General features: G+C 41.3%; 1 protein-coding gene across 2 annotated transcripts; it reads left to right on the top strand.

Moving 5' to 3' along the window:
- The first annotated feature begins 132 nt into the window (after positions 1–132).
- On the top strand, positions 133–24,592 carry Taz (tafazzin, phospholipid-lysophospholipid transacylase). 2 transcript variants are annotated; one of them, XM_065449542.2, is made up of 8 exons: positions 133–516; positions 9,582–9,641; positions 12,859–12,987; positions 13,609–13,866; positions 15,024–15,086; positions 15,154–15,206; positions 16,217–16,294; positions 20,683–24,592. In XM_065449542.2, exons 1-8 carry the CDS (start codon positions 402–404, stop codon positions 20,785–20,787), a joined length of 861 nt encoding a protein of 286 aa, XP_065305614.1. In that variant the 5' UTR covers positions 133–401; the 3' UTR covers positions 20,788–24,592. The 2 variants fall into 2 exon arrangements, with proteins under 2 accessions (XP_065305614.1, XP_065305615.1); XM_065449543.1 differs by lacking the exon at positions 9,582–9,641 and having other exon boundaries at positions 139–516.
- The last annotated feature ends 1,260 nt before the right edge of the window (positions 24,593–25,852 follow it).

Below are 25,852 nucleotides of genomic sequence, written 5' to 3'. Positions count from 1 at the left end.
CGTGTTTGGTTTTCTACTTTCCGATTGGATATTTTTTTGTGACGTGTTGTTGAACGCAGCCCTTTCATTGGCTTCTGTCGTGAATGCGCGCCATCGTGCGTTTGCAAATTTGTGGCCTTTCTTTTACGCGGTTGCGCGCGCGTCCTTTTACCGCCTTTGCCACTCTCTCTTCCTCATTCTCGCTTCCTCCCATGCGTCCTCCTTTCTTTCGTTTTCTCTCATCGCCATCGTCCACTTGTTTCTAGCATTGCACTGCTTGTGGTCGGGGCATTGCTAGAAGACGTCTTCGGGGACGACTGTGTGTACCGCGCCGCGGCAACGTTTTCTACACTATGTGTACCCAGCGCTAATACTTCGTATTCAACGCGAGTAACGCAGGTTTGAACCGCCAAACAACAGACATGCCTCTCGAAGTACAGTGGCCCCTTCCAAACCTCGGCCAGCCCAGCAAATTGTGGCAGCTCGGAAGCTCCATGGTCGTTCCTGCCGTCGGCCTGCTAGCAAAACTGTTCCACGGTAAGTCGACGATATTCTATGTAATTTAGGAGCAAACCGAGAATGCAGCGTTCAGCAACGACTGAACTCGTAATATTTAGTCAGTTGTTACTGGGATCCGTCGTCGCCTGCATGCAGTATCGTAGTCGCAGTTGTCTTCCTTTCAATTAATCGATTTTTTATTGCATACGCTGCACGTGTTTGCGGCCACTGACGCAATCTCAACTCTGTGGTGCAACCGGTAATCGCATCTGCGTTCTCTTATGGAAGCACCTCGGGCGGCGGTTATCCAAAGCGGACAGCGAAAGGATTTCCCTCTGGGAAGTAGTCGGCTGTGCTTCCGTTCTATTTAGCCGCGCGAGAGCCCGGATAAACGTTTCAGCTTCGCTGGGACCGGAATCCTGTAATGCGCGCGTAGAGACCTTTCCTTGCTGCCAAGGTAACCGCCAAGGCAATGCACCCGCGTGCCTCCTTACCTGGCGATGCCGTATCGGTGATTTGAAGGTGTGATAAGACAAGGCCGAGCGCGGTGATCGAACTGATTGCCCTCCGCGCTCCGAGTTTTGACGCAGAATAACATCACCGAACACTCCTGACCGGTTATGAGGGCATCACACTTCCACCACCCGAGGGTCACCATACATGTTGCCGCGCTTGTTAAAGGATTGCTGTGTGCGCCGCGCGTTTTGTACAGCTGGCGCTTTTCGCACAGAGCGGCTCGCAAATGTGAGTGTAAAAGCCACAAATTCTTCAGTCAGGCCAGACGCAGCTGTGCGCTTTGAGTGGGGGAGGGGGCGAATCGCTCATCCTTTTTTCTTCGTACCATTCTTTTGGGGCCACGTGTCACGAGGCGTGCAAAGTACACTAGTGATATCAGAAATGTGTGAGATCTGCGCACTAGGAATATCATTAGCGTTAAGTGATTGTCTAGGGGAAGCAAACTTCATACAGAGATAGTAGCTCAAACAGTGCTATCCGAAACAATGGAATGAGTGTAGTGCTAGAAACATTGAAATAGAAAACCCTTGACCCTACGAAGGTTCCGATCATGAGCGTTCATGTTGGTGGCACTACTGCTGACTTATCTGCTGTGTCTGTTTTTCACTTCCTGACCCGGCACTCAGCACATGTGCATATATTTATAATCTGTATATTTATAATCTGTACATATATAATCCAAGTGTGACATCTGACTAAAGTTTTAAGAACATTATATTTCCTTAATTATGTAAACAAAAAAATTTATTTCTCATGAACACTAGAACGTGACTTAGGAGAGTTGTAAACGATGCCTCATAGGCCTTAACAGCTCGCTAAATGAAGAAGCATTTGTGAATACGAACCGTTTTAGAAGTGTATATTCTGATTTGGTGTGAAAAGTGACTATTATCTCGCCTTGCACACTTAGGGAATCTTGTGCAAATATTATCAAAAGCATTCAAGCACATGTGGTTGCGTTTGTTCTTCCTGTTTGAAGGACCCCTTTCTTGTAGCCAGCCACTGGGGCTTATCTTTCAGCTTATTGTCATGTAACAGTAATTGTGTTTGTTCCCTTTGCATAGGGTTGCTGTTGTTTGTATGTGAAACTATTGTGCATGAAACAGAAATGGTGGAGACCTAAAACAAGATTTGGCATTTTTTGAAATTTTTGATTGTGTATGTGCAAATAACTGAACTTATGTTGAATGATTGACCCCCTCCCCTCTATAATGCTTGTATGCCTTGAGGGTACAATAAATAAATAAATAAATAAATAAAATAATTCTTGTGTTGATGTCATGGTCAGCACCGTCATGTGTAGATGTGAGCATTGTACCATGCTAATACTACTTGCGGCAGTTCTTATATGTTTTCTTTGTAGCAACGGTGGCTGGTTTCATTAGAAGGGGGAAAAAAAAAGGCAGGAATTTCAGTACATATTTACTGCATACGTCTCCTAATGGTCAAAACCATTCTGTCACTCCGATGCTGAATCACAGACAAGATGTATTTACATTAATGCATAAACAAGGCATAATGTTTATTAAGTGCATTGCTTCAAGAGGGCAGCAAACCAAGAGTAATAAATTGGTTTGTGCTCTCGGAATATGCCTTCACATCACCATTTGCATTCTTTTGTCAGAAAAGGGTAAATTATTAGAGTAAACAAATGGAGGCCATACTTTCTTTTTTTGAATATTCGGTTCAAACCACTGTGCCACTGATGTTATGGTGTTCATAGTGTTCGTGCATATTTCAGCTGTTTTTCAGCAGATGTTCATGAAAGCTCCACATGCTCGGCCTTTAGCGTACTTCTGAATGCACTGTAATGTAACTATATTTTTTTCATAAATGGTTAATTGGTCCCAAGCAGATGAGAAAAAAGTTGATGGTGACATCACCATCTTTTGTTTCCCATTCATTCTTTCTGTTTTATGAAGGCCGTGATTGAAGTGAGATTGATCGATTATATTTCAATTCTGTTACGTAATACCCACATTTACTTTTAGTATGTCCCTTTTAAAGGATGATCCCAAGACTGTAACTATAGTTTATGCAAAAGGTCACTTTCAGTAGATCCAGACTGACCAATGCATTGCTGAACAATAGCATTTGTTTGGCACGCAATTAATGCAATCGTCTTTTTGTCTTTGTGACCCTGTTTCAGCATGGTTTCCTTGACGTTACAGCAATTAAGCAATTGTTTGTGACATCATAGGTGCCCCTCAGCATTCAGATATTTTATACCTCTTGGTGGGCATTCCTTTTGCTTTCTACACCAACTAATTGTATAGCATTTGTCTTTCCTGGCAGCCTCCTACGAGCTCGGAAGGCAGAGATAGCCACCAATGACATGTACTGCCTGAGCAGTGTAATGTAAACATTTCTTTCCAACAAAAATTCGGAGCCTTCTGTAAAATTTTAGGAAGTTTTTGATGCCTGAGAAAAAGAAAGGAACTGGCAGACTCTAGTGAAGTTTTTATTCCCCTAGCACGATTACTGCAGACAGCAGTTAGGCCTTGGCTGAGCTTGCCATCCTTTATTTTGTTAGCAACTATCTCTTTTCTTTTTTTTCACGGTGATATACTGGAGCAAGAGTACACACGAGTTTTTATGCTTATCTGTGGCCTTCCGGTCACTGCGCTGAAGCGCTTTTCTTCCTGCTGCACATTTTTCTGCTTAGACCTGGGAACCTGCCCATCTGGGGACAGATAAGCTGAGCTCATTTCCTGGCTTATATTAGTTGATAACAATAGAAAACCAATGTTGAGCAGTAGTTAAGATTTCATTTGGTGACAGCTCTAAAGACATTGACCTAGATAGCTAAAGACATGGTCATAGATAAAGGCGCATGGAAAATGACGTTAGGCTGTCCATGTGCCTCATCAACACACAATTTTTCATTCTGAAAAAACATTCCCTAGCGTGTAGCTGCTGTTTGCAGTGCAAATGCATGCCACCTGATTTATATGTAAGTGTGCATGAAGCATTTATCTCTAGGAATGTTTGCGGCACTGCCGCATTACTTCTTTAATGAAATGTGCCAACATTTACGTGTAATATATAGTCTTGCATCTTGTACCAAAATGCAAGCTGTGCAGAGTGCACGTCAGCTGTGTTGCAACTCTTCCCTCCCTGTCGTTGAGACGTGCCATCCACTTAATGCATTTCCAGTGAGTTAATAGCCTGTCTGTCCTCAAATGGAGCTTTAACGCATTATAATTTAGTGTTTTCACAGGCAGACATCACCCCATCACATGAGTGTTATGTTTTGGAGATGATGGCCTGCCCTGCTGTCACATTTATATGCGGTCATTGGAAATTAAATGCAGTGTACTTCTGTCACGTATATATGAGTGAGGCAGGCTGTGGAACACTACAGCAGTTTGCAGTGTGAATGTGATTAATTTGTTGTAAGCACCTGTCTTGTATATGATGTAAAAGTGGGAATCAAAACATTTTTTAAACTCGCTGATTAATAAAAATATATAAAAGGTTCGTGCCCCTTCTATTGTCATTCATCATCAAAATTTAATTCGTTTTTTCAGCTGCGAGTTGCACTACATGCAGAAGTGCTGCAGTTACCGCAGCCTGAAAATCTGCACTAATGGATATGTGGTTTTTAAAACATGGCATTCCAACTGTGTGTGGCCTTGACTGGCTTTCACATGACCTAGCCATATTTGCCTTTGGTTTTCATCAGTGCACTACTTCACAATTATTTTAATCATTATGGTAGTTTCTTTTTTTACTTCTTACTGCATTGAATAAGAACACAGGATATTAAAACTGTAATATACCTCCAGTCACCTCTGTATTTGCAGTTAAAAAAAAAGCCATGTTGCCATATTTAATGTAAGAATAGAGTAAGTTCTTGCATAATTATCTGTTAATGCTTGTGACTGGTGTAAAGGGCCATACTTTACTAATGCTAGGGACAGAAATGCATTTTGATGTGCAGTACAGTAGAAGAAACATTACCCAAGTTTGGTGTGCAATATTCAGGAACATTAGCCTCTGTAAGTGCGTAGGTGGAGAGAGGCATAATGAGGTTGCCAAGCAGGTTGTTTTCAGACGGTGTTGTCAATTACCATTGTGTGCGGCCATGGTGCAAAATGAAAGCAAATGTAAATGTGTGCACGAAAGCCATCTTAGCAAGTGGGACCGTCCTCATTACCATCCGGACAGGTGTCGTGGGTATTTCCGTGGTAGTTGTAAGTTACGTCTTTTTGGCACATCGCCTCCACTTGTGAACTGTGAAATTTTTTCCTTCTGGTTACTGTAAGGCTGCAAACGGTTAATGAATTAAGTTTACTTAAGTTGCGGTTATAATTTGTTGTCTCTAAAAGCTGTGTTATCCCATGAAAGATCAATAAAATTGCCCTTGTCTAGCCCAGTTGACAAGCTAAGTTTTGTGCCCCATAAGTCTTGTTTTTGTAAGCCATAGTAAATATTTTATTACGATAAAGGAGGTTGCACAGGTGTAGCTGGCTTCAACGATGAAAAGCCAATTTTCTTAACAGTGCAATAGAGGTAATGTCATTTTATGGAACAGGGAGCAGCACATTATTAGTGGTACCATGAATACATTGGAAATATTGACCAAATAATTAGTTAGTATCCAATGGCCAGATCTTTCACTGATTACTTTAGTGCACATGTTACATTTGCAGATTTGAAGCCAGTAGGTGCTTCAGGTATTTATTTATTTAGCATACTTCCAAGGCCCGTGGTGTGGCCATTTAGGGATCCCGTGACAACAGCACCCGTTTTCGAGATCTGTCTCGGCAAACTTGCTGCTTAGATACATTGGAATTTCGCTCCTATGCCCTTCAATCATGAATTAAGATATACATAAATGATATGATGACCATAAATGTCATTAGTTCTAATAGATCTGGTTAGTGACAGTGCTGTTTGCTTGTTTGTTTGTTTGTTGACAACAAAAGGTTCTGTGTTGTCGGGTGAGTCTGCAACTAAGTCAGATTGACACGGCATAGGCCAGTTTCACTAGTTTCTCTGTAAAACATTCGGCTGTAACAGTATTTCTTTCATCATTTGTGTATGTACATATTTTAGCCTAGATTATACTTAAAGGGACTCTAAAGTGAATAATGATTTCTTCTGCATCAGTAAATTACCGTTCTACCACACCAAAAACACCACTTTTACAACGATAAGATGTTTGGTAAGCCAGAAAAAGCGCAAGAACGAAATACGGGTGGCGATGCCTACTTAAGTTCCTGCACCTGGGGGCTGTAACGTCTTGGATTTTGATGGCATCTTGTAGGGCCTACTAATTATATGTAGCTGTATAGAATGACTACTTTGTGTTCGAAAGGAACCAAATATTAAACATGGCAAGTTTCGGGAACCTTTATTCAGCCAATGCGGCCCAAATGCGAAAACATACTTGGGAATCCCTGACGTCACGCTGACGTACCGGCGCTGGGGTTTCGGCACGAAATTCAAATACTGATACTTGGACCTTCATTCTCTCATCTAATATTCAATTTTTTTTAAATGACTGCATGCAGGGTTCTCAAACAGTGCTTCATTAGTCTAAACTGATTTATTGTTTGGCTTTAGTGCCCCGTTAAGTGACCCCCCTCACCCTAAATATTTAAGCCAGAAAATATCACACATTAACTCATAGGGGTCGAATTTAAAGGTGCATTCAGAATTTGCAATAAAACTCCGACCAGTTACAAATAAAAATGTTATATTCTGCTTAAGAAGAAGCTCGAGCTCGGGCCCAACTCCGATACTGTCTATTCAAGTACATGTGAAATGCAGAAACGCTTTTCTGAGATCTTTTCTGAGAACCACTGGTCCAATTTTGATGGACTTTGTTGCATTTGAGAGAGAAAGCTAAATTCTAGTGACTGTTGAAAGCAAAATTTTTATTTAGGGCTTCGATCTTTAAAAGAAATTTTCAAGAATTGGTAAGTTTGAAAAAATAAAAGCACAAAGTTTACAAATTCATAGGTCTGCACCTAGAACTGATATCGCAGTTTTGTAAACTGCACCCATAAGATCGTGCAAAGCAGACATTTGATATGTCAATTTATATCTTGCCTGAATTTGTTACATTGTTTACAGGGGCGTTGCAGATGTTCTACTCGGAAATTAGCGGTCTTCTTGAGAACCATGTATAATATATCAGTTTTGTCTTCCTTAAATGTACTATAAGGTGCCATTTATAAAATTGTGATATATCTCGTTGCTCAGAGCTGTAAGCTTGATAGTTTCGTTTTCTGAAGATTCGCAATTTTTGTAAATATCTATTAAAAATATTGATTAATAAATAAGAAATTCACAACTAACAGTCACTGTATTTTAACATTTTCCTTTACATGTAACAAACCTCATCAAATTTGGTGCAGTGGTTGCTGAGAAAAACGATTTCTTCTTTTCCATGCATTTAGATGGGAGGCCCTAAGCTAAAGCTTCTTCATAAGGTTGACTTAAGACTCCACCAGGCTTTTAGTGCAAGTACGCTGTGGCACTTAAGAGGCACTTCATATTCCCCCATTGTTTTTGTGGTGCATAAGTAGCTGTGTTGTTATAGGAGCGATGAATAAATGCCTGCAGCTGCAAGGAGAATAACAGCTGCTGCAGCTTGCATCTTAGGAAACTGGCTAACAGGTACAACAGAAGAGGAACTTTATTGATGTATGCACTTCCTCTACTGTCAACATTTTGTTCGACGGCTACTACTGTTTATTGCTATGCTTAGTGAACCGTCGTGGCCTGTGCCAGTTGTGTCTTTGGCATTTGGGATATGGCTGTCCAGTTGTCTTAACTCCACTGACCACTCCATTTCAAATTCTTGAGCATAATAAAGCTGTTATGCACACATTCAGTTTGTAGTGTTTACTGGCGCTGAAGCTGACCAGTGTTTGAAAGGACAGACTTTGTTGAAGAGCTTTCTTGCTGCCAGCGGTCCCAGAAACTTGTCATTGTCCTAACATAAATAGGTGCCGATGGGCTTTAACTGTTCTCTGCCATTTTCCTGTTCTAGGCGATTCATATGGGAACTGGAAGGAGATTTAGAAAAAGAAACAACTGTGGTAGTCTTTGAAGACGTACAAGGATTGATGCTGTGCCTTGCAATAACTGAATTAATATACTGTAACAAGCTGTCAGAGCCAAATTCTGCAATCTTATTGAGAAACTTCTGTATCTTCAACCAAAGCACTGTGAAAAAAGGCAGTCTAACTTTTCAATTGAGGAGGTGAATTTGAATCATCTAATTAGTTTGGTTTGATCACATAGAATATAACATATAATCTGTACTCACGATAGGTGTGTGATTGGCCATTTGTCCTCGTGCAGTCTGTGCAACTAGTTTCCAAAGCACGGACTTATGTATACTCGAATGCGGCGCGAAATACATTTCGTGAAAAAGGACGGAAAAAAGAAGACAGTGAAGTGAAAAGAACACAGTTCTGTCCCTTTTCACAAAATGTATTTCGTGCCACATTCAAGTATACCTAGAAAATCTAAGCACCAACATGCCCAAGAAGAAGTCCTTTTGAAATAAGGACTTATGTCAGCTACATTTTTTTGAAGTTCACAGATTTTGTTGTTAAAGCCCACCAGTGGCAGCTAACACAATGTCACCACTTTGTCTAAATCGTTCGAAGGTGCTAACATAACCTGTGCCCTGCAAATCGTGTGGTCATTGGTAAATAATTTTTTTTTCCACTAATTCACTCTAATTTGGGACACATGTTGAAGCCATCCACTTGTCAAGGCATCGACATGCTTTAGACACTAGTACTAGTTTCCGAAATATCACTAGTGTATTTTGCCAAACATTTCACGAATGGATGTCTCAAAACTGGCACTTTGCTTGAGATGTATGACCAGTGAGCATGGTGTTCGCACTGGCCTACTGCAAACTTGCAATCACAACCTGTGCCCTAAAGCAACTGAAAGTTTGTCAGGTGAAAGTAATGTACACTTCATGTGTATAAGTAATTCAGCCCAAGTGACGGCACTACGCTATCTGCCGCATGCAGTTTCTAAAGAATGCTGTTATGCATGAGAAAAGGGGAAATATTCTTAGATGTTTACCTTTGTGGACGCAGTCACTTTCACGAGATCTTGGCCGTCTAGCACAGGATGCATCAACATATACGAGCAGCAGCATTCCTGGCACAGTGCCGGGAATGCTGTTGGCCATATGTGTCGAATTGGCCAGTTCTTGTCACAAAATCTTCCAGATGTAATTGTATCCTTGAAGGTGAATGACCAAGTAGATGACAGGCAGTACATGCATTGTGATAAGTATGAACGTAGTGGGTGCCAGCTTCAGTATGTGCCTGTATATTGCTCACTAATGTGGCCCATTCATGTTGTGTGATCCATCTTGCTTGAGCGTGTGTATTCCAGGATGTGCTGCTGAGCAAATTTACTTGTGGCAGCCTCTCTTTCCCAGTAGATGTGGGGTATAGGCTTCTTCGTAGTGAAGCACAAAAGCATGTAGGGAGATACTTTTCACTTGTTTCTACTTTGGTGTGGCTGACTGGTTTCCACTTCCCCAGTTATTCATGTAACTTATGGCTGTCTGTTTTTCTTTCATTTGGTGTACGCAAAAGAGCCACAGTTTCTTAAGAGGGCACAGAACCCACACAGACCCCGAGTATACCGCACCACAGGTGAGCTTCCCTTGAGGAACTCACTTCTGTCTCGGTCTTTTGGCCATACTTCTTTTTTATTTTACGATATGTAGTTTCGCTTATTTTATCTTTACGGCGCTCAATCTCCCTCCCCATCTTGCAGCATAATGTGTGCCTTGTGGTCTCTTACGTGTGGGTGTTTTCTTTCTTTTTTTTAACATGTCATGCACGTCTGCTTGCAGTGTTACTGACATGTTTGCACTGTGCTTTGCGACTATTCACTCTTTAGAAAGCTCGTGCTAGAATTGCACTGTGTGCCTTTGTTTCCAATGCATGGCATGTTGTTTGCAGTGGGAGTTGCAGCAGTCAGGTGCACTGCCTTCTTTTTCTCATTGCTCCTTATGTTGTGTGTGGCTCATATAGCTGTAGTCCTGAACAATAGTGGTCTAACTTGATTGTGACTGATTGGTTTGTATACCCCTCAAAGGGGTAGATTAACTCAGGGTTGCTCAGAGTCTTTTAAAGGGCCCCAAACAACCTCTGGCATTTTCTTTTACACATTTCAAACAAATGCACGCATCACCTGGAGAATGCTGGGACCATCATCTCTAGTGAATGCCATAGTGCTACACGCTGTGGGAACACCGCGAAATAAAAAAAAACCATCCCACATTCCTCTCCGGGCCTTTCTGGTGCCTCCTTCGCTTGTCGGGATGTCAAGGGGTCTCCAGGTGATGTCACCAAGGACAAAAGCTGTCAATCGGTCAGTGCTTGAGGAATGACAGCGCCAGCATTACAGGAGACGACTGTCTGTTCTGAGAATGAAGGTGGGCTCATCCACTCTGCTCCACTGAATTTTTTATGAAGCTTCCATTCAGCTTCATGCAGAGGGCAATTATGGGGGGAGGGGGAATTGGAGGAGCCTTTCTGCTGGCTTGTAGACACGACCTGTAGCTTTCGTTGCAGTGCATAGAGTTGGTGAGCCCATGTGGCAAGGGGAAAGAGCGAGAGTGGAGAGGGTAGTGATGGAGAGTGACAAACAGAAGTGACTGCGTTTGCGTTCATCAAACGCCTGTAACTTTGCTATTACTGCACCATTTCAAAACATTCTTGCTGCTATATGTTCACAGTAGGCTACTATGCATCAGCTGCTGTGCAACTAATTTTCGAGCTCGGGGTGGTTTAGGGGCCCTTTAAGAAATAATCATTTACAATATCTAATAATCTATCTTGTACCAAACCTGTGAGGTGTAATTTTTTGTTGGTGTAAATGCTGCTGGGTATGAAAGTTCAGTCTGTAATGAGATGCTTGTGGTTTGTCAATTATTTGTCATAATTCTGTCATATTTTTTCTTGTTTCCTAATTTGGTTGCATGCCCATTGGCTCAAACAAAAGCTTGGTTTAGATTGATAAAGTATCCTTGAAGAACTGGACCGTGAATGATTTTACGGTAATAGGTTGATTATAAGAAGAGAAAAAGACGGTCAGCGTTTCATTTTTAAAATTGGCGCCGAAATGCCGGGGCTTGTACGTCAGTGTGACGTTGTAGATCCCAAAGCATTTTTTCACATTTTTGCCATTTGGGTTCAGTAAAGGGTTTTGAAGCTAAGTTCAGTACTTGACTCTTTTAGAATACGATGTCCATTTTTTACCGCTAAATGTTTAGTTAGGCTCAAGCAAACTGTGTCAAAATTTCTGATGTCATGGTGAGCTGGTGTGGGAATTTCAAGGCAGGGGCGCCACTAGTCTTTCATTTTCACATTCTCTCTGGCGCAGTACGCATCTTCTTGTGTAATAGTCGCTTTTTTTATACTGCGGAATGGTAATTTACTAACACAGCTCAAATAATTTTTCTCTTTAGTGTCCCGTTAATATAGGCAACACTGGTGGCCAGCTCTTTATGTAGCAATCATTTCAAAACACACACATTGTGTACTCCTGGCGATCATGCAGGGCATGCTCTTCAGAAATTTTTGTTGAATCCATTCAACCTTGGTTCGAACGTTGAAAAGTGTTAACGTGAGTTAACACTAGCTGGTGGCTTTTCATGTGGAAATTGTCTTGAATCAAACATTTTGCACTACTAGAAATCATGCAACGCTTGTTCTTTGGCTTATTTTGTTGATTCTATTTAACTTTGGCTTCAACATTGAGTATATGTCGAATCACTTGCCTGCAGGAGTGATGCTTTTTGAACCGTGTACATGGCATGCACAGTGCATGTAGCTTTTAGGAACGTGGTGCTTTTATTGCATGTTATGCATGATGTCATTCAGTCTAGGCATAATTATGGTTACATTCAGGTGTTTCGTGAGAAGTCTAAATTTGCTCTTGAACTAAGCAACATTACCAAGACTGCTTTTCGTATTAGTACTTTAATTACATCTCTTCCTACTACATGTATTCGCTCAAATATGGAGAGTATGTTGAATTACAAAAGTTGCAGTAATTTCTCGTTTTCGTAGGCTTGCATGTACTGCATATGAGCAATGCATATTCCAAGCTTCAGCTTCATTGCATAGTGTAAGATGCTACTTATGTTGTTACTTCACACAGCATTTCAAAATGGTTATGAAACATTTGGGTAGGTGGGCCTTCTTTTGTGCCACGGTTGTGTGTGAAGGTTCAGGCACTTAATACACTTTGGCTCATAACACCTACTTCCACTCGTAACTTGCGCCCTCTCAGATTTCTAGAAAAAAAAAGTGTTTGGCCTCTAAAAATAGCCACGAACAATGTTCAGCAGCCGCAAAGCAAAGCATTTAGAAGAATCAAGATGTCACAATTCTCAGTGCTCTACTCTATTGAAGTGCTGTGAAGCTGCACTTCAAGGCAAGAAATAGCATGCCTAAATTTCTTGAATGCTCAGGACAGGTTATGTGTGCGAAAATAAAGTATATAGTCGCTGAAAGGGCATAGAAATAGCCTTGCAAATTCAGTGATTAGCACATGCATGTGTTGCATTAGTAGCTAAGCCAAGTAGGCAAGCCACTGGCTTATTGTAGTTAAGCTTGTCAACAAGCTTGCCTTGATAAAAGGAAATGCTGCTTTTGCAACAGTCCACCAGCCCCATCTCTGCTACCTATTCTGCTTTCTTATGCAATCGTGTCATAGGTTGTTTTGTACACTGTGTGAATCCCCAAGCACCTCACATCCTCTCCGAAAAAACCCCTGCATCCTAATTGCACTGACTATGAATTATTGTTTTTTGTGCGTATTACATATTGTCTATGCTTTCTGTTCTTTTGGTTCAAGGCTGGTTCAACACAGTGAATGTGTACAACAAGGAGATCCTCATCGACGCCATTGAAAATCGACCAAAGGATGTTCCATTGATCACAGTCTGCAACCACCACTCTTGCCTTGATGACCCTTTCATTTGGGGTGAGTTCACTGCTATTGCATGTTTGATTGTTTGAATCTTAACTTACGGCTACATCAGCATCCCCAAATGTTTTATTTATTTATTTATTTATTTATTTACTTATTTTTCATTCTTTATGAGGGTTAATCCGACGAGCTCTTGGCATGGCTAGTGCCATTATTTTTCAAGCCATTGTGTAATCTTTTAAGATATCGCAGTTTGCGCAGGAGAGATTCTACATTTTATTGATGCTTAGAAATTATGCTATGCAGCTGTTGTAAAACGTTTTACCCTTGAGGTGGTCAAATATTAACTGCTTGTGAGGTGTAAGTAAAGGTGCAGCATTCATCAATAGCAGTGGTTCTCCAACAGGTAATGTGACCACTTTTAAAAGAAGAAACCCGTGCGAAGTGTTATGACAGACAACTTACATTTTCAAGCTAACTACAGCCTTTATCAAATAATGCTGTAAAACAGTACAACAAATGTAGTCTGAGGAGAACAGCATGACTTGCGCATTGTTTTAAACAGATACCATCGGGCTAACATGCACAGGCACCTTCATCTGCGTTTCAGCATTGCACAAAGCTTATTGTTAGTAGTGCCTGTCGTGAATCTGTGCTCTTTGTGCGGTCTTGCAGGAATGCTGGAGCTGAAGCACATTGTGCGGCAGAAGTGCATGCGCTGGAGCGTGGCGGCACACGACATCTGCTTCACCAACGAGCTGCATTCGCGATTCTTTGCGCTGGGCAAGACGGTGCCTGTGTGCCGGGGCGAGGGCGTCTTCCAGAAGGGCATGGACTACTGCATCGAGCTGCTCAACCGCGGCATGTGGGTCCACATCTTCCCCGAGGGAAAGGTCAACATGGTCACCCAAGAGTTTCTGCGCCTAAAGTGGGGTGTGTGCTTGTTTTTTTTTTTTTTTTCGTTCCTTCTGCAGTTGTTAGTAGTCGAGGCTTGCTGTATTGGTTGATTAGGGTACAGGCTGACGCTTGCAGTGTCCAATGGGTTGTTTCTAACTGTATTGTCCTTTTAAGGTGGTGTACGACAGTTTTGAAAATTACTATATAGTATTACTTACATTCCTACCCTTTTTGTTCTTCCATGAGGAAGTCATACCTGTTACATCCAATTAGTCATTCGCATTATCACTATGATGTTATGTTTTGCAACTTCTTGTTGTTTGTCACAGCTGCTTTGATTTTGTCATGTTTGAGTTTATCAGTTATGTCTTCCCCCAATGTAATGCCACTCTTCGGTGCTGCCGGTTAACAGGTGAAACATTTTAAAATAGCGGAAGCTGCAAATGTGCTGTATTTTAACATTGACTGTGCTGTACTTGGTTGCGATAAGTTCTCATGCCTGAAAATTTTTAGTTTAGCCCTTTAACTACCAAGCTTTTCCGCAAGAACAATTGTACAAGATTGACCAATATTTTTTTTTAATCCTGCAAATGATTGCACATTACATCAGCGTTTGAAAAAATACATTATTTGTGTGGTTTATCTCTTATAATTACCCAAAATATCAATGAAAGGCATTCAACCTGAAAAGGAGGCCTTCCCTCAGTACATCTGTAAAGGTAGAACATAGTTATTTCAACAGATGATTGAAAGGAATTGAAAGCATCAAAGAATGAGTTCGAATGCCAAAACACAAATGCACGGCCTGAACTGAGTTGACGAGCAGGGCTCGTCTCTGGTAAGCAAATCATGAAGCTTGGGCATGGACAAGTACGGTTTGTCTTTGGCGATATTGGTGTAACCAGCTAGAGCAAGTCTAGGTCAAGCTTGAGGGTTAACCCAAGTAGTGTTTAAAAATGCTTGGTTTATTGTTAATATTTTATGCTTATAGTTCTTCCAGCTATCTACATTGCAAGCAAATTCGCTTCACATTAATGATGCATTGACGATGAGGATACCTATTTGATAAGTTGTTTGATGACCTGGCTGATGCCTGGGCACCATGGGAATTAATGGTGTAGTCCCATTTACACTTTGTAAACTTTCTGTGCTTCATGTTTTCATGAGTCGCCTTCTCATTCACTTTCTTTCAGGTGTTGGCAGACTAATTGCGGAAAGCAAGAAGTGTCCCATAGTCATTCCATTCTGGCATGTTGGTGAGTGTTGCTAGTCGAAAGGGTTTTGCTAATGGCCTGTCTACAAACAACCTTGTCTTTTTTTCAGGCATGAATAATGTTTTGCCAAACAAGGAGCCCTATGTACCACAGTGGGGGCAGGTACGTACTTTTGCATGTTAATAACACTAATGTTAAAGTTACAATCAGAGCAGAGGTACCTTTTGGTATTTGCTGGTTCTCGTGACGTGCCGCGCTGGCTCAGTGGCTATGCCTGTCTGGTGCTAAGAACGAGATGCTGAATTAGTGAGATTAAGAGTATGAACATGAAATAGCTGGATTGACAAGAAAATTTTGAAATCGAATGGTGTTTTTCACTGGTCAATGTGGAGCAGGATTTTTTGTTCCGTGGCAGCAAATCTGGATTTCATTTGCTGATCCGAAGCGGGTTCGCACTTTCCGCTGGTTACTTCACATCAGCTCGTTCCTCGTCGGATCACTCTCACTTGCTCCGCCGCCAAGGCACAGATTCGGACGGAAATAGGACGAGAAGCTTATGTCGCATCCGCCCGTCGTGGGAGGCAACTTTGGTTGTCGTGGAAACGTAGAGAGCAGAAATCGGTTTGCGTGACGTGTGTGCAAAAACTTCCGGTATGATCCATGGTGGAGCATTTGGGCTCTTTCCTGACAGATTCAGATTGGTGAAATCCAAGAACCCAAGCACTCGCTCCCAAATTTCGACGGCTGCTTCAGATCTATCAGTGGAAAGCGCCATAAGATAACCAGTGGGATTATTCAGGATGGTGTCATGCCCTCATCTCGGAACGTATTGCTGTATCAGCACCATTTGAGAGATCTACTAAAGTAACATCAATCTGACTTCTTAGGTTGATGTTTTTGAGATATGTCATGAGCAAATTTAGGGGTATGAGTCATTGTGCTGAAAGTTTGTATGAAGGGTTGTTTAATTTGGGAGAATTCCAGTTTATGTCGCAGCATTTTGCATTTCGTATATATCAGCAGCTCTTACTACATGCATATCTATAGTTCACATCTCAGTCGTCAGGTTGCAAGTGCGTATCTCAGACATGGTGGGATAAGGATCTTAACAATGCATTCTTAAAATGAAAATCCTCACAGCTTTTTCTTTGACTTTTTGTTGCTGTTTACAGATAGTGACCATTCTAATTGGAAACCCCATCGACTTCACTTGCCTCCGAAGTACCATGAAGAAGGAAAATAAGAGTGCAGTAAGTATACCATTTCGCTACGCTCCTAATTGTGCTGTTCACTGGTCCATGGTTGAAATATGCGATTTCAATCTTATTGGTGGCCATGCGACAAGGTTCAGGCAGAGTAATGTGGATGTGTGCTGTGGTGAAGCAGCTGCACCAGTTGAGCCAAATTGCTTGGAAAAGCAGTCCTTGTGCACATCCTGTGCCAAATGAAGCTTAAGGACGAGAGTCCCCTTCCATTCATGTTGCCTTCGCAGTAAAACTGAAACCAAAACCCAAAGCGCACGATCGTCCTCGTCACCATCGCGGAAATCATTAGAGCAGCTACAGGCACGGATACAGCAGATGTTGCTGGATTTGCATTCACTGTTTTCATGCTTTTGTTGCATTTCCACCTGGTGGATGTTCCAGTGTACTGCTTCTGTACTGTCTTTTTGTTCGTGCTGTCGGTGCTGCATTTTTGCACCCGTCGTACTAGCGTGGCATGGAGCTCGCTCGAGGAGGACTTTGGATAAAAAAGAATCATAGGATAATGTTAGATCGCACATTGTTTAGCATAGTTGTTGATGGTGCGACCTTTAAAAATATGTTATAATACATCTACATGAATGCTGACAAGTTATCTGCTTCTGAGTGGGGAGCTTGATTGTAACTCCGCATGATTATAAAGGCAGATTCCGGGTTTGTAATTTAGTCAGCTTTCACATATTCCACGGCACTGTTATGCAGAAGAAACTATACACACTAGAAATAAACATGTGGACATGTCCCCTGTAGCTTCTACCTAAGCGTGCAACGCCTCTTGCAATTCTAAATCATAGAATCAGCTTTAAAACACCATAATATGCACAGGGAGAGCCATTTTAAACTATTTTAATAATTTTTAAGTCTGAATGTCTTTCATGTGCATAAAGTTGGCTCTGCTATATTTAATGTCTATTCCAATTAAAATTGAGACCGTATGTGTCCTATAGTAGATGTATGTTGGACACTTTGCCAAAAGTGCTTGTTACTGTGCCAATACAGATTTTCGTCTGTGCCAGAACGTGCCCCCCAAAAAGTGAAATAGTTGTTTCACCCCTGTAGCTGCTGTATTCTTTCGGAATTTCTAGGCCAAGTTCAATAAACGGTATTGATCATGTGCCCACTGCTTGTAATGCCAAAGTGTAAAAATGCAGTAGACATGTCAATTTGACTTCGACTAACTTTATTTTTCGGTTAATTCAATCATGGCCAATGGTCTCGGCTGGCGCCCATGCATTTCTGTGGGCCCATACTTTTGTTATTTTGATCCTAAAATTGGCCTTTGCCTGATAATTTTATCAATTTCATTGGTCCCTGCGGGGTTGAATAAACAGAAGTCAACTGTACTGGGCTAACTCATACTTTTTGATTCCTTTCATGGGCTGTTATGTTGTTAGCTATGAACTCCTTGTTGTGGACTTTATACATGTACACATCTCCGAATGCTCAGACATGCTACTATTTGGTATTTTTTTCTGCATCGCTAGTGCTTAATGCATTTCTTTATTCTTTTTTTTTGTACACTGCAATATTTCCATCAATTTGCGTTGATGATGACATAGTTGTAATGATAAACTGTATACATTCTTTTTGGCCATCTAGCTAAAGAATAATTGAGCAGCAGTCTGTGAAATAATATGTAAGGTCATTAGATCATTCACTACATTAATTGCCACCAAATGACAATAAGGTTTAAGACTTATCCCATGGCTTACCGATGCTGAGGCAACACACAGTCGCTTGCATACTGCTGCTAAGGCACTAATGGCCTTCATCTCAATTTCACGCCTCGAGGTCAATATCTATTGGGCACATAGTCTTGCATGCTCATTCGCATGTCCTTTTTCAGTTCATCATGCACCAGAGGCACTCCCTCATCGATTGTTTCTTCAGTGGGCTCAGTGCGTTAAATGTTTTGAACCCGAGAAACAACTATCGTTCTTGTGCTAGAAGGAGCTTAATCTGTGCTAGGGACCCATCTCATTGACACTGAGGGGAAACATTTGAAGCCACTCATAAAATGCTGTTCCGTCATTAAAGGGCCCCTCACCAGGCCACATAGCAAATTTTGGCTTCAATGGAAGTTAAGTGCCCTCTAGGGAGCGTTCTGCTGCAAGGATGTTTCAAATCGGTTCATTAATAGCCGAGATAAAAATATTTCAGTGCTGCGGACCCACGACTTCAGGAGCCCAGCACCACTGCCCTAGAGAGACACTCGCTCTACTTGCCCTGTCTAGCCTCCGCAAGCGAAATTCCTTCCCTGTGTTCTCTCATATTGGAGCTCAAGGATTACGTGCCGCATATGTCACAAGCTCCGCCTTCTCTTTTTTTCTGCTGCGTGGGGCACTTCCGCTGATGGTGTCGCACGTGAGCTGTTGTGTGTGTCTCGCATGAGAACACCTGACTAGTGGTAGAAGTCAGTGCTACGCATACACTGAGGCAGGGTATGATCGCAGAGCATGATTGCGCATGCGATTGCACAACGTGGGAACAAGCAGATGAAGCAAGGTATATCTCTCTTGCTGCAGTGCAAAGGGAGACAAAAAAAAACATGCAGACATTCGGTTTGTGTGTTTTATTATTTCTCTAAACTTTTGTTCATCTATTGAAGCAACAGATTACACGAATGACAGATGTTGCCTTGAATCATTCTCGAAGTGACATGTCACTATGAGCGAGGTCACAGAACAGACACATGTATGTATGCGCACTTGCATGTGTACGTCAACCCTCCAGCTTGGAGCATGGCACCCGCGAGGAGAAGGGCAAACAGCGTTAGGTTTGAAATTTCAGTTCTTTCCATGGCGCATAGCAATGTAATAGTACCAAGCAGACACAATGTTTAGTGGTCATTGTATGCATGGCACTTGTCAGCTCGAAATGGCCAGACCTGGTGAGGGGCCCTTCAAAAAGACACTGATGCCAAACATTACGTCAAACTAAAATTATAGATTGATGCTTGAGAACATCTGAGGTGTTCATACTATCGTGAACAAAGCTTTAGTAATCGAGAAATTTAGGTAAATGCAGGAAACGATTTGAGACTCGCCCAGGACATTCAAGTACTAGCCTGATGACGTAGGCACTCATTATAACCACTTGTAATAAAAAGAAAATTGCATTCCATTATAAGGCGGAAGAAAATGCTACTTGTCCAGTTCTATTCGGATTTTAGAAAAAAAAAACTCATTGACGTTACTCTTTACAATGATGTGGGCGGTCTAAAGGTTTAGTTTCAGCTTGGCTCTGCGCTGCCCGAGTTTTTGCGTTTCAGTGGTTTTATTATCCCGTAGGGCTACGCTGGTTTGGCTGGTTCGCAAAACTGGCACAAACTGCAAGTAGCAGAGAATTTTCTACATACGTGTGATGTCACAGGATGCCCGAACGGTCAACGCTGCTTGACCAAAGGGCAGCAGCAGTGTCTCTTGTCTTGGCTCGGTTTCTCCATGGCCACACATTTGCGTTTTGTGCAAAAAGACTTAGCTCCTGCTGTAGGGGGCTGTATTACTTGCTGACTGCACTAAGGTGCTGTGATGACGTGTGCAATGTTGCCACTCCCCGCTGAGGATTGATTTGAATTGCGCTAATGGTTAGCAGTGTCTTCCCTTAAATTGAATCTGTTCTTGGCGTGGAAGAAGCATTGTGAGGTTTCTGGAATGGTATTTTAACAGCCCATGTTAACCTAATATTTGCCTTTAGTGTCTCTTCAAGTGTTTGCATTTGCTGTCAAAGCATAATGTAATGGAGCTCCGTTCTGTTTTTGTTAATGTAGTAGAACGGAGTATGTACTACAGCTATACTCTTGCACGATTTCTTTAAGGCACACCTGCATTTCTATGTGTATAACAACTGGCTTTAATGGCGACATCGGATGGTTGTTTTTGAGCATTCTAAATCACTCCTAGAAGGCCAATCTCGTTCAGATGGTTGGGAAGGATTTCTCCGTCTGCATCTGGATGGTTATTTCTAATCGGAGCATTAAAAGGTGCTCCCAGTATTGCCGTTGAAGCAATCAAGAAATCTGGTCGCTTTCCAGTAGTGTGACCCCGCCCGTTCCAGTCATTGCGCGGCAAAGGGGGACTTGCTCCATTCATGGTAGTGCCAATTAGTGTCGGCTTTCGCTTCCTTCCCTCTCACCGCTCTGGAAGGCAGCCAACTGTTTGGTTGGCACAAGATATCTCCTACTTGGATCCAGAGTGCTTCCAGAACCAGTCCGCTGGAATTCAAAGAATCAGTGACCATCAAAAGGTGCCATTAGAAACAGGGTAGCCCTTTCAGCACTGTTTTAGTATACCCTAATGAAAATGCAGGCTCACCTTGCTCACCTGTGCGCCATTTTCATGCGAACGCTTTCGTCTTTTTTTTTCTTCTTTTTTTAGATGGAGCAACGAAAGAAAATAACAGACGTCATACAGGAAGAGTTCAGCCAGCTGAAGACCCAAGCTGAGACGTTACATCACCTCAGCTTGCCGTCGTCGTCTTAGCATTGTCGGTAGTGTCGTCAGTGGCTCGCTTGTCTTCAGGCATGGTGTGCTGCTGATTGCAGAGAAAGGTGTTGGCAACGTCCAGGTTCTCTTTGTAGCTGGCACCGTGGATATTGTGCACTGGTGGATAATGGGAAGGACAAAAGAACCTGTTGCCTGCAGCCTTTAGTCGCGGCCATGCGAGTACCGAGCTGTGGGATAGGGTTTTGTGGGCAGCTGCACACACGAGTGTATTGAAGAGGCGCGGCTCCTAAAAGCTTTAAGTTTGGTGGTGACAAATGAGCAACCCTTAAAAAAATGGATGAGATTTAGAACCCAGACAGTTGTTTGCTTATTGCTGACATTTTATGGCCACTGACCTGCCTTTAAGTGGGAGCAGGGCAGGGGCGAGGATGAGACGACCAGATTGAGAGCAGTGTTGTCTTTGGATTATCTTTTCGGGGGTTGGTCTTGTCCTTAGTGAGATGCTTTTTTTGTTTCGTATGCATCTTTTGTTGTTTGCAACCCCCCCCCCCCTCCCCTGCTTCTGTTGTACACTATGTGCAAATGTGGTTATCAACGACAAGTACAAACAGGCTAGTGTCTAGCATGGGCTAAATGTCTGCAGTTAGGCCATGACTTTTTCTAGTGAAACGTCTACTGAAAACCTACTAAGGAAAGTAGAAAAGTACTTATTCCATTACAACTGCATGGCCTTCTACTCTGGGATTTTTCTTTCTTCCTTTCCTTCCTTCCTTTGTTCTTTTTCAGTGCATTTTTGTGTATTTTTGTGTGCACAGAAGTCATCAAAGTCAGCTAAATTTGTGAATACCATTAGTAAAGGCTGTTTTGGCTGCTCTTAGTACCATTCTCATGACACAATTTTTTTCCTGCCCAATTATTATCGTATTGATATTGCGGCTGCAACTGTATTCAGTGTATCTGAATACAGTGTATCCACTGCTATCCATAATACGCTGCTGCATGGAACACCTGCCCTAATGATTTTACGTATTGATTGAGCCTTACTTCATAGATGTAACATTTTGCTGAGAGCTTGTGGCATTTTTTTTTTTTAAATCTTGTAGTAAGTGTAGGTCCTTCCTGACCGAAATGCACCTGTAGTGACGCTAAGAAAGGGGGCTCTGAAAATTTTTTAATTTAGTATGTCAATTTCAATAATTTTTGTACTTCACTTTTCATGCAAGCTGCCTTATGCAGTTTGTCTATGTACTTATATATTCTTCATATAATTTGTGATTACAGTAGATGTTAGAATTGCAGTTGGTTTTTGCTATTTTCAAGGTAAAATAGAGTAGCCAGATATCTTTTTTTTTTCATTACTAATTTTGTTACGAACGCTTGTGCACTATCGAGATATGTAGATTAAAATTAAAATTTATTCAATTGCAAGAATATCTGCATAAATACATTGCTTTTCTTTAATATATATCTTTATCGGTACACTAAAAAGTTCTGATGCTGATTTTCTGCCGCAGATTTTCTGTTCATAATGTTCTCTATTTAGCACACTTTTGCAATATTTGCATTATTCCAGGTTAGTAGTGACATCAATGGCTTGTAGAACTGAGCTCGCTTGTTCTTTTCCTCGTTTTTGTTGTATCCGTGCTGTTCGGTTTTTGCAGATTCAGAAGAAGCAATGCCTTGTGCTTCTGTTCATTTACTGCTACTCCTTGATGATATACTGTAGCGCACAATGTTGGAAACTAAAAGCAAGATTAATTACTGTAGCTGCAAAATCTTTTTCGTACATACGCTTATTCAATCCTTAATTTTTTTTTTTTTGACAGTGTAGTCTTTATGTATGCGCATGTCTATTGAGTCATGCGAAACTCATGCAGCTGAGCATGCCTTTTATAATTTATTTTATTACTATTTGTAGGATCGCAATTTGTTTGTAGGATCGCTATTTGTTTCGCAAGCCATACATATGGCTGTTAGCATTGTGCCACTACTGATGTGGCTCTTTCCTTCCCTTTCCTTTTATTTCATTTTATTTATTTTTTTTTGCTGCATCTTGGTTCTTGCATGTCATGAGCCTAAATTGTATATTATTGGCATTGCTTTCAGTGGCTTTTAAATGTAGGCACAATCATGTTACTTCCTGCAAATATTTGATTAACATTGCACCACACAGCACCCTGTGGCTGGGGCATAATTTTCTGCAATCGTTATCTGTTGTGTAGAAGAAGCCTGAATAAATGCTGCATGCTAAAGAGATTTTTTATAAGATGTTGAAATTTGGCACTCATATGACTGCACTATGGCAGCACTGTAGCAGATTGCTATTCTAAGCACTGCTTAAGTGTTCAGTGCCGAAATTTGTTTCACACATTCGACGAGTTCAGCTGCAGAGTTTCAAGTGGTTGGTTATCGTACGATCAGAAAATCTGCGAACTGAAAACTTTTTGGTGCATTTGTTAAGTATGATTTTCAGAACTGTTGCCGTTGATTCTGTGGTTACTGTGATATATACATATATATATCTTGGTTGTGCTCTGCCGTCATTAGAGTTAAGTCCTAGCACTGGTTCAGTCAGTCGTAACTTTTCGATTTTGTGATGCAATAGGCAGTACGGTACAGTTGACGTTTCTAGAGACTATGTTTTATGTTATGAACGTTTGTTTGCTACGTATTTGAGCACCACCTTTGTTAGTGTAATTTTGAAAGATCCTTTGTTAGCGTAATTTTGAAAAGATATTTCAGTGCCCTTTCTTGCTATCTTGTTGTTCAGTGTATGTAATTGGAATGCAATGTTCTGTGTGTACAGGAATCCTAATAATTGTCGCTTGCAACATGAAAGATCTTACAGGGCTTTTGCCCTAATTAAACTGCAGGTAATGTGTAATGATAGTAGTAATTTCATTGTGTAACCTGTATACTGTTGCTTCATGGTACTTAATACTTTTGTTTTGTGCACTATACCTTTTCTTTTTTTATGCAGTACAGTCAAATTAGTTTTGCTGCATCTTTTGTTTTTATCGTTACCAAAACACATTGTCCTTGGCATTGCAATTCGCTTGATACAGTACGTGGCTGTCACTTAACGTAATCCCAGTTGTTGGGTCTGATCTGATGGAACAAGTTTGTTTGTCCCACAGTTCTGAAATAGTTTCCTTATCTGAAACTGCTGCTGTTGTGGTGTCGTGCATTTTGTTGCTTCTGTGGTTTTATTTAAACTGTATGTTCACTTGAAATCAAAGGCTTAAGATACACAATCACGCAAGTCTCTGTTTTACTTATTCGTTCACAAATGTTATGTGCGATACTAAGGACATAAACACAGTTATGTCTGTAGCCTCTGTCTTAATTCAGCTCATTTTTTAAAGAATGAGACTATAAAGTTTCATTGAATGAGCTTCTTTTTTTTTGACACTTTTATTTAAAGCTTTTGAGCAGTTCATAAAAACTTTACTGTGTGGCTTTTTGAGAGCCTTGTGTACTTGAAGTAAGTTGATTAAAAACAAGTTACAATACAGACAGAAGACAAATTATCATGCTGCTTATTCTTTTTTATGTCTTGTGAGTTACTGGAAATACTTCATTTCAAAAATAATTTCATTGTATTTCTGATGCGGGTGTTTTTTAAGCTGGTGACTACATTTTTTTCTTTCTTGAACGCTGCAAACTTTAATAGACTGTAATACAGTTTTGTCTTGATTGTACATTCATTATTAGAAAGAAGTCAATGAGACAAATTACTTAGGCACGAAGCTGTATTTCACTAGTGTCCAAATTTCAGCTTGAAACATTTGAATTGTGTGATGTCAATTGAGTGAGAAATAAATTTAAACTGAATGTCGCAGATTTTGCCTTTAATTTTTGGTACAAAATACTTGCAAACCCCTCTTCCTATCACGGTCCGATTTCAAGGCAGCTAACTGCAGAGATTGTTATCACTTTTTACTTAACTTTATAACAAGGTTGTTCCATGTTTACAGAAGTGCAGCAAGTAAAATGGTAAGGAGTTTAGCTCTAGAACAAGACATAATAGTATGCATACTATCTTGCCTACTACACCTATTGGTTTAGGCATTTATCTGCCACTCACACATTCATGTTTATACTGTATAGCTGCGCAACTGCATGATTATGAAGTCGAAGCCAAGGCACATGAAATAGATTTATTGCAATTAACTTTCCTCAGTTCACTCTCCTAGGGACCATGGATTCTTGCTTGAATTATCTGCTATTGGAATTCTGCAGTGCTAAATGTGGGGACAAAAATGAGGGATACTCATTTTATGCAGATATATAATCAAATTTCGTGCCGCCTTCGACACTGTTCTAAATGAATTCCAACCTAAAGTTACTGGATACTTTTCTCGAGAGTAGTCCCCACAAATGTGCAGTGACAAGCATTTGCGGAGGGTGAAATGTGGAGCACGCTTGATATTTTAGGATCGCACAGAATTTTGTGCCTTTCTTCTGTGGTGTGTTTAGGTGCATTCTTACAATGTCGCAGGTGTGTGGCATCCTCTCATAGTGCCACTAGCTAGCATGTGGCTGCTTGAATTTTGAAATTGCACACATGTCGACTACTCCAGCCTAGTGGCGGTCCTCTTGTCAGGCACATCTTTGGTTCACCTTCCTTTCGTTAGAAAGCCGAAAGGTCCAAGCTAATCAAAGGCCTCATTAGAATTAAGCGACTTCACAATGCGTTGTAAAGGTGCTGGGCCAACTGGAAATTCTAGCTTTTTTGATATCTTGTGGGGCTTTCCAGTGAGGTAGTAGGAACCTATTCAACTGCTTCAAACGTGCTTTCGCACGGGCTCGTACCACCATTGGAAGCTCCACCGAGTAAGTCCACGTCTTCACAAGGACTTTTGGAGCTGTTACCTTGGTGCTGCTTTTTGCCCACTGAAAATAGTCATGAGCTTGACTAATTGCGCGCTGACTCTATTCTTGGGAAATGAAGTAACTAGTAAACTTTGTAGTCTCTGTGGTAGTCTTATTGTACCAACAGGAGCACTTCTAAGCGCTTAGAAAACTGTTTATGCCGCGGTTTGCACCGATTGTGCAGGCACACCTTCAACAGTAGTGCAAGCTCCTGCGTGTGCAATCT

Source organism: Dermacentor albipictus, chromosome 5 (assembly GCF_038994185.2).
Source record: "Dermacentor albipictus isolate Rhodes 1998 colony chromosome 5, USDA_Dalb.pri_finalv2, whole genome shotgun sequence".
In the NCBI taxonomy this organism is placed as follows: domain Eukaryota; kingdom Metazoa; phylum Arthropoda; class Arachnida; order Ixodida; family Ixodidae; genus Dermacentor; species Dermacentor albipictus.
This window is presented reverse-complemented; position numbering and strand designations above follow the sequence as displayed.

Excerpts from the sequence above, each read along its gene's own strand:
- Taz (XM_065449542.2), top strand. The coding sequence starts at position 402 with ATGCCTCTCGAAGTACAGTGGCCCCTTCCAAACCTCGGCCAGCCCAGC. Across the intron at positions 9,642-12,858 it reads CCGAGTATACCGCACCACAG|GCTGGTTCAACACAGTGAAT; the intron begins GTGAGCTTCCCT and ends TTTTGGTTCAAG. Across the intron at positions 15,207-16,216 it reads ATGTACCACAGTGGGGGCAG|ATAGTGACCATTCTAATTGG; the intron begins GTACGTACTTTT and ends TGCTGTTTACAG.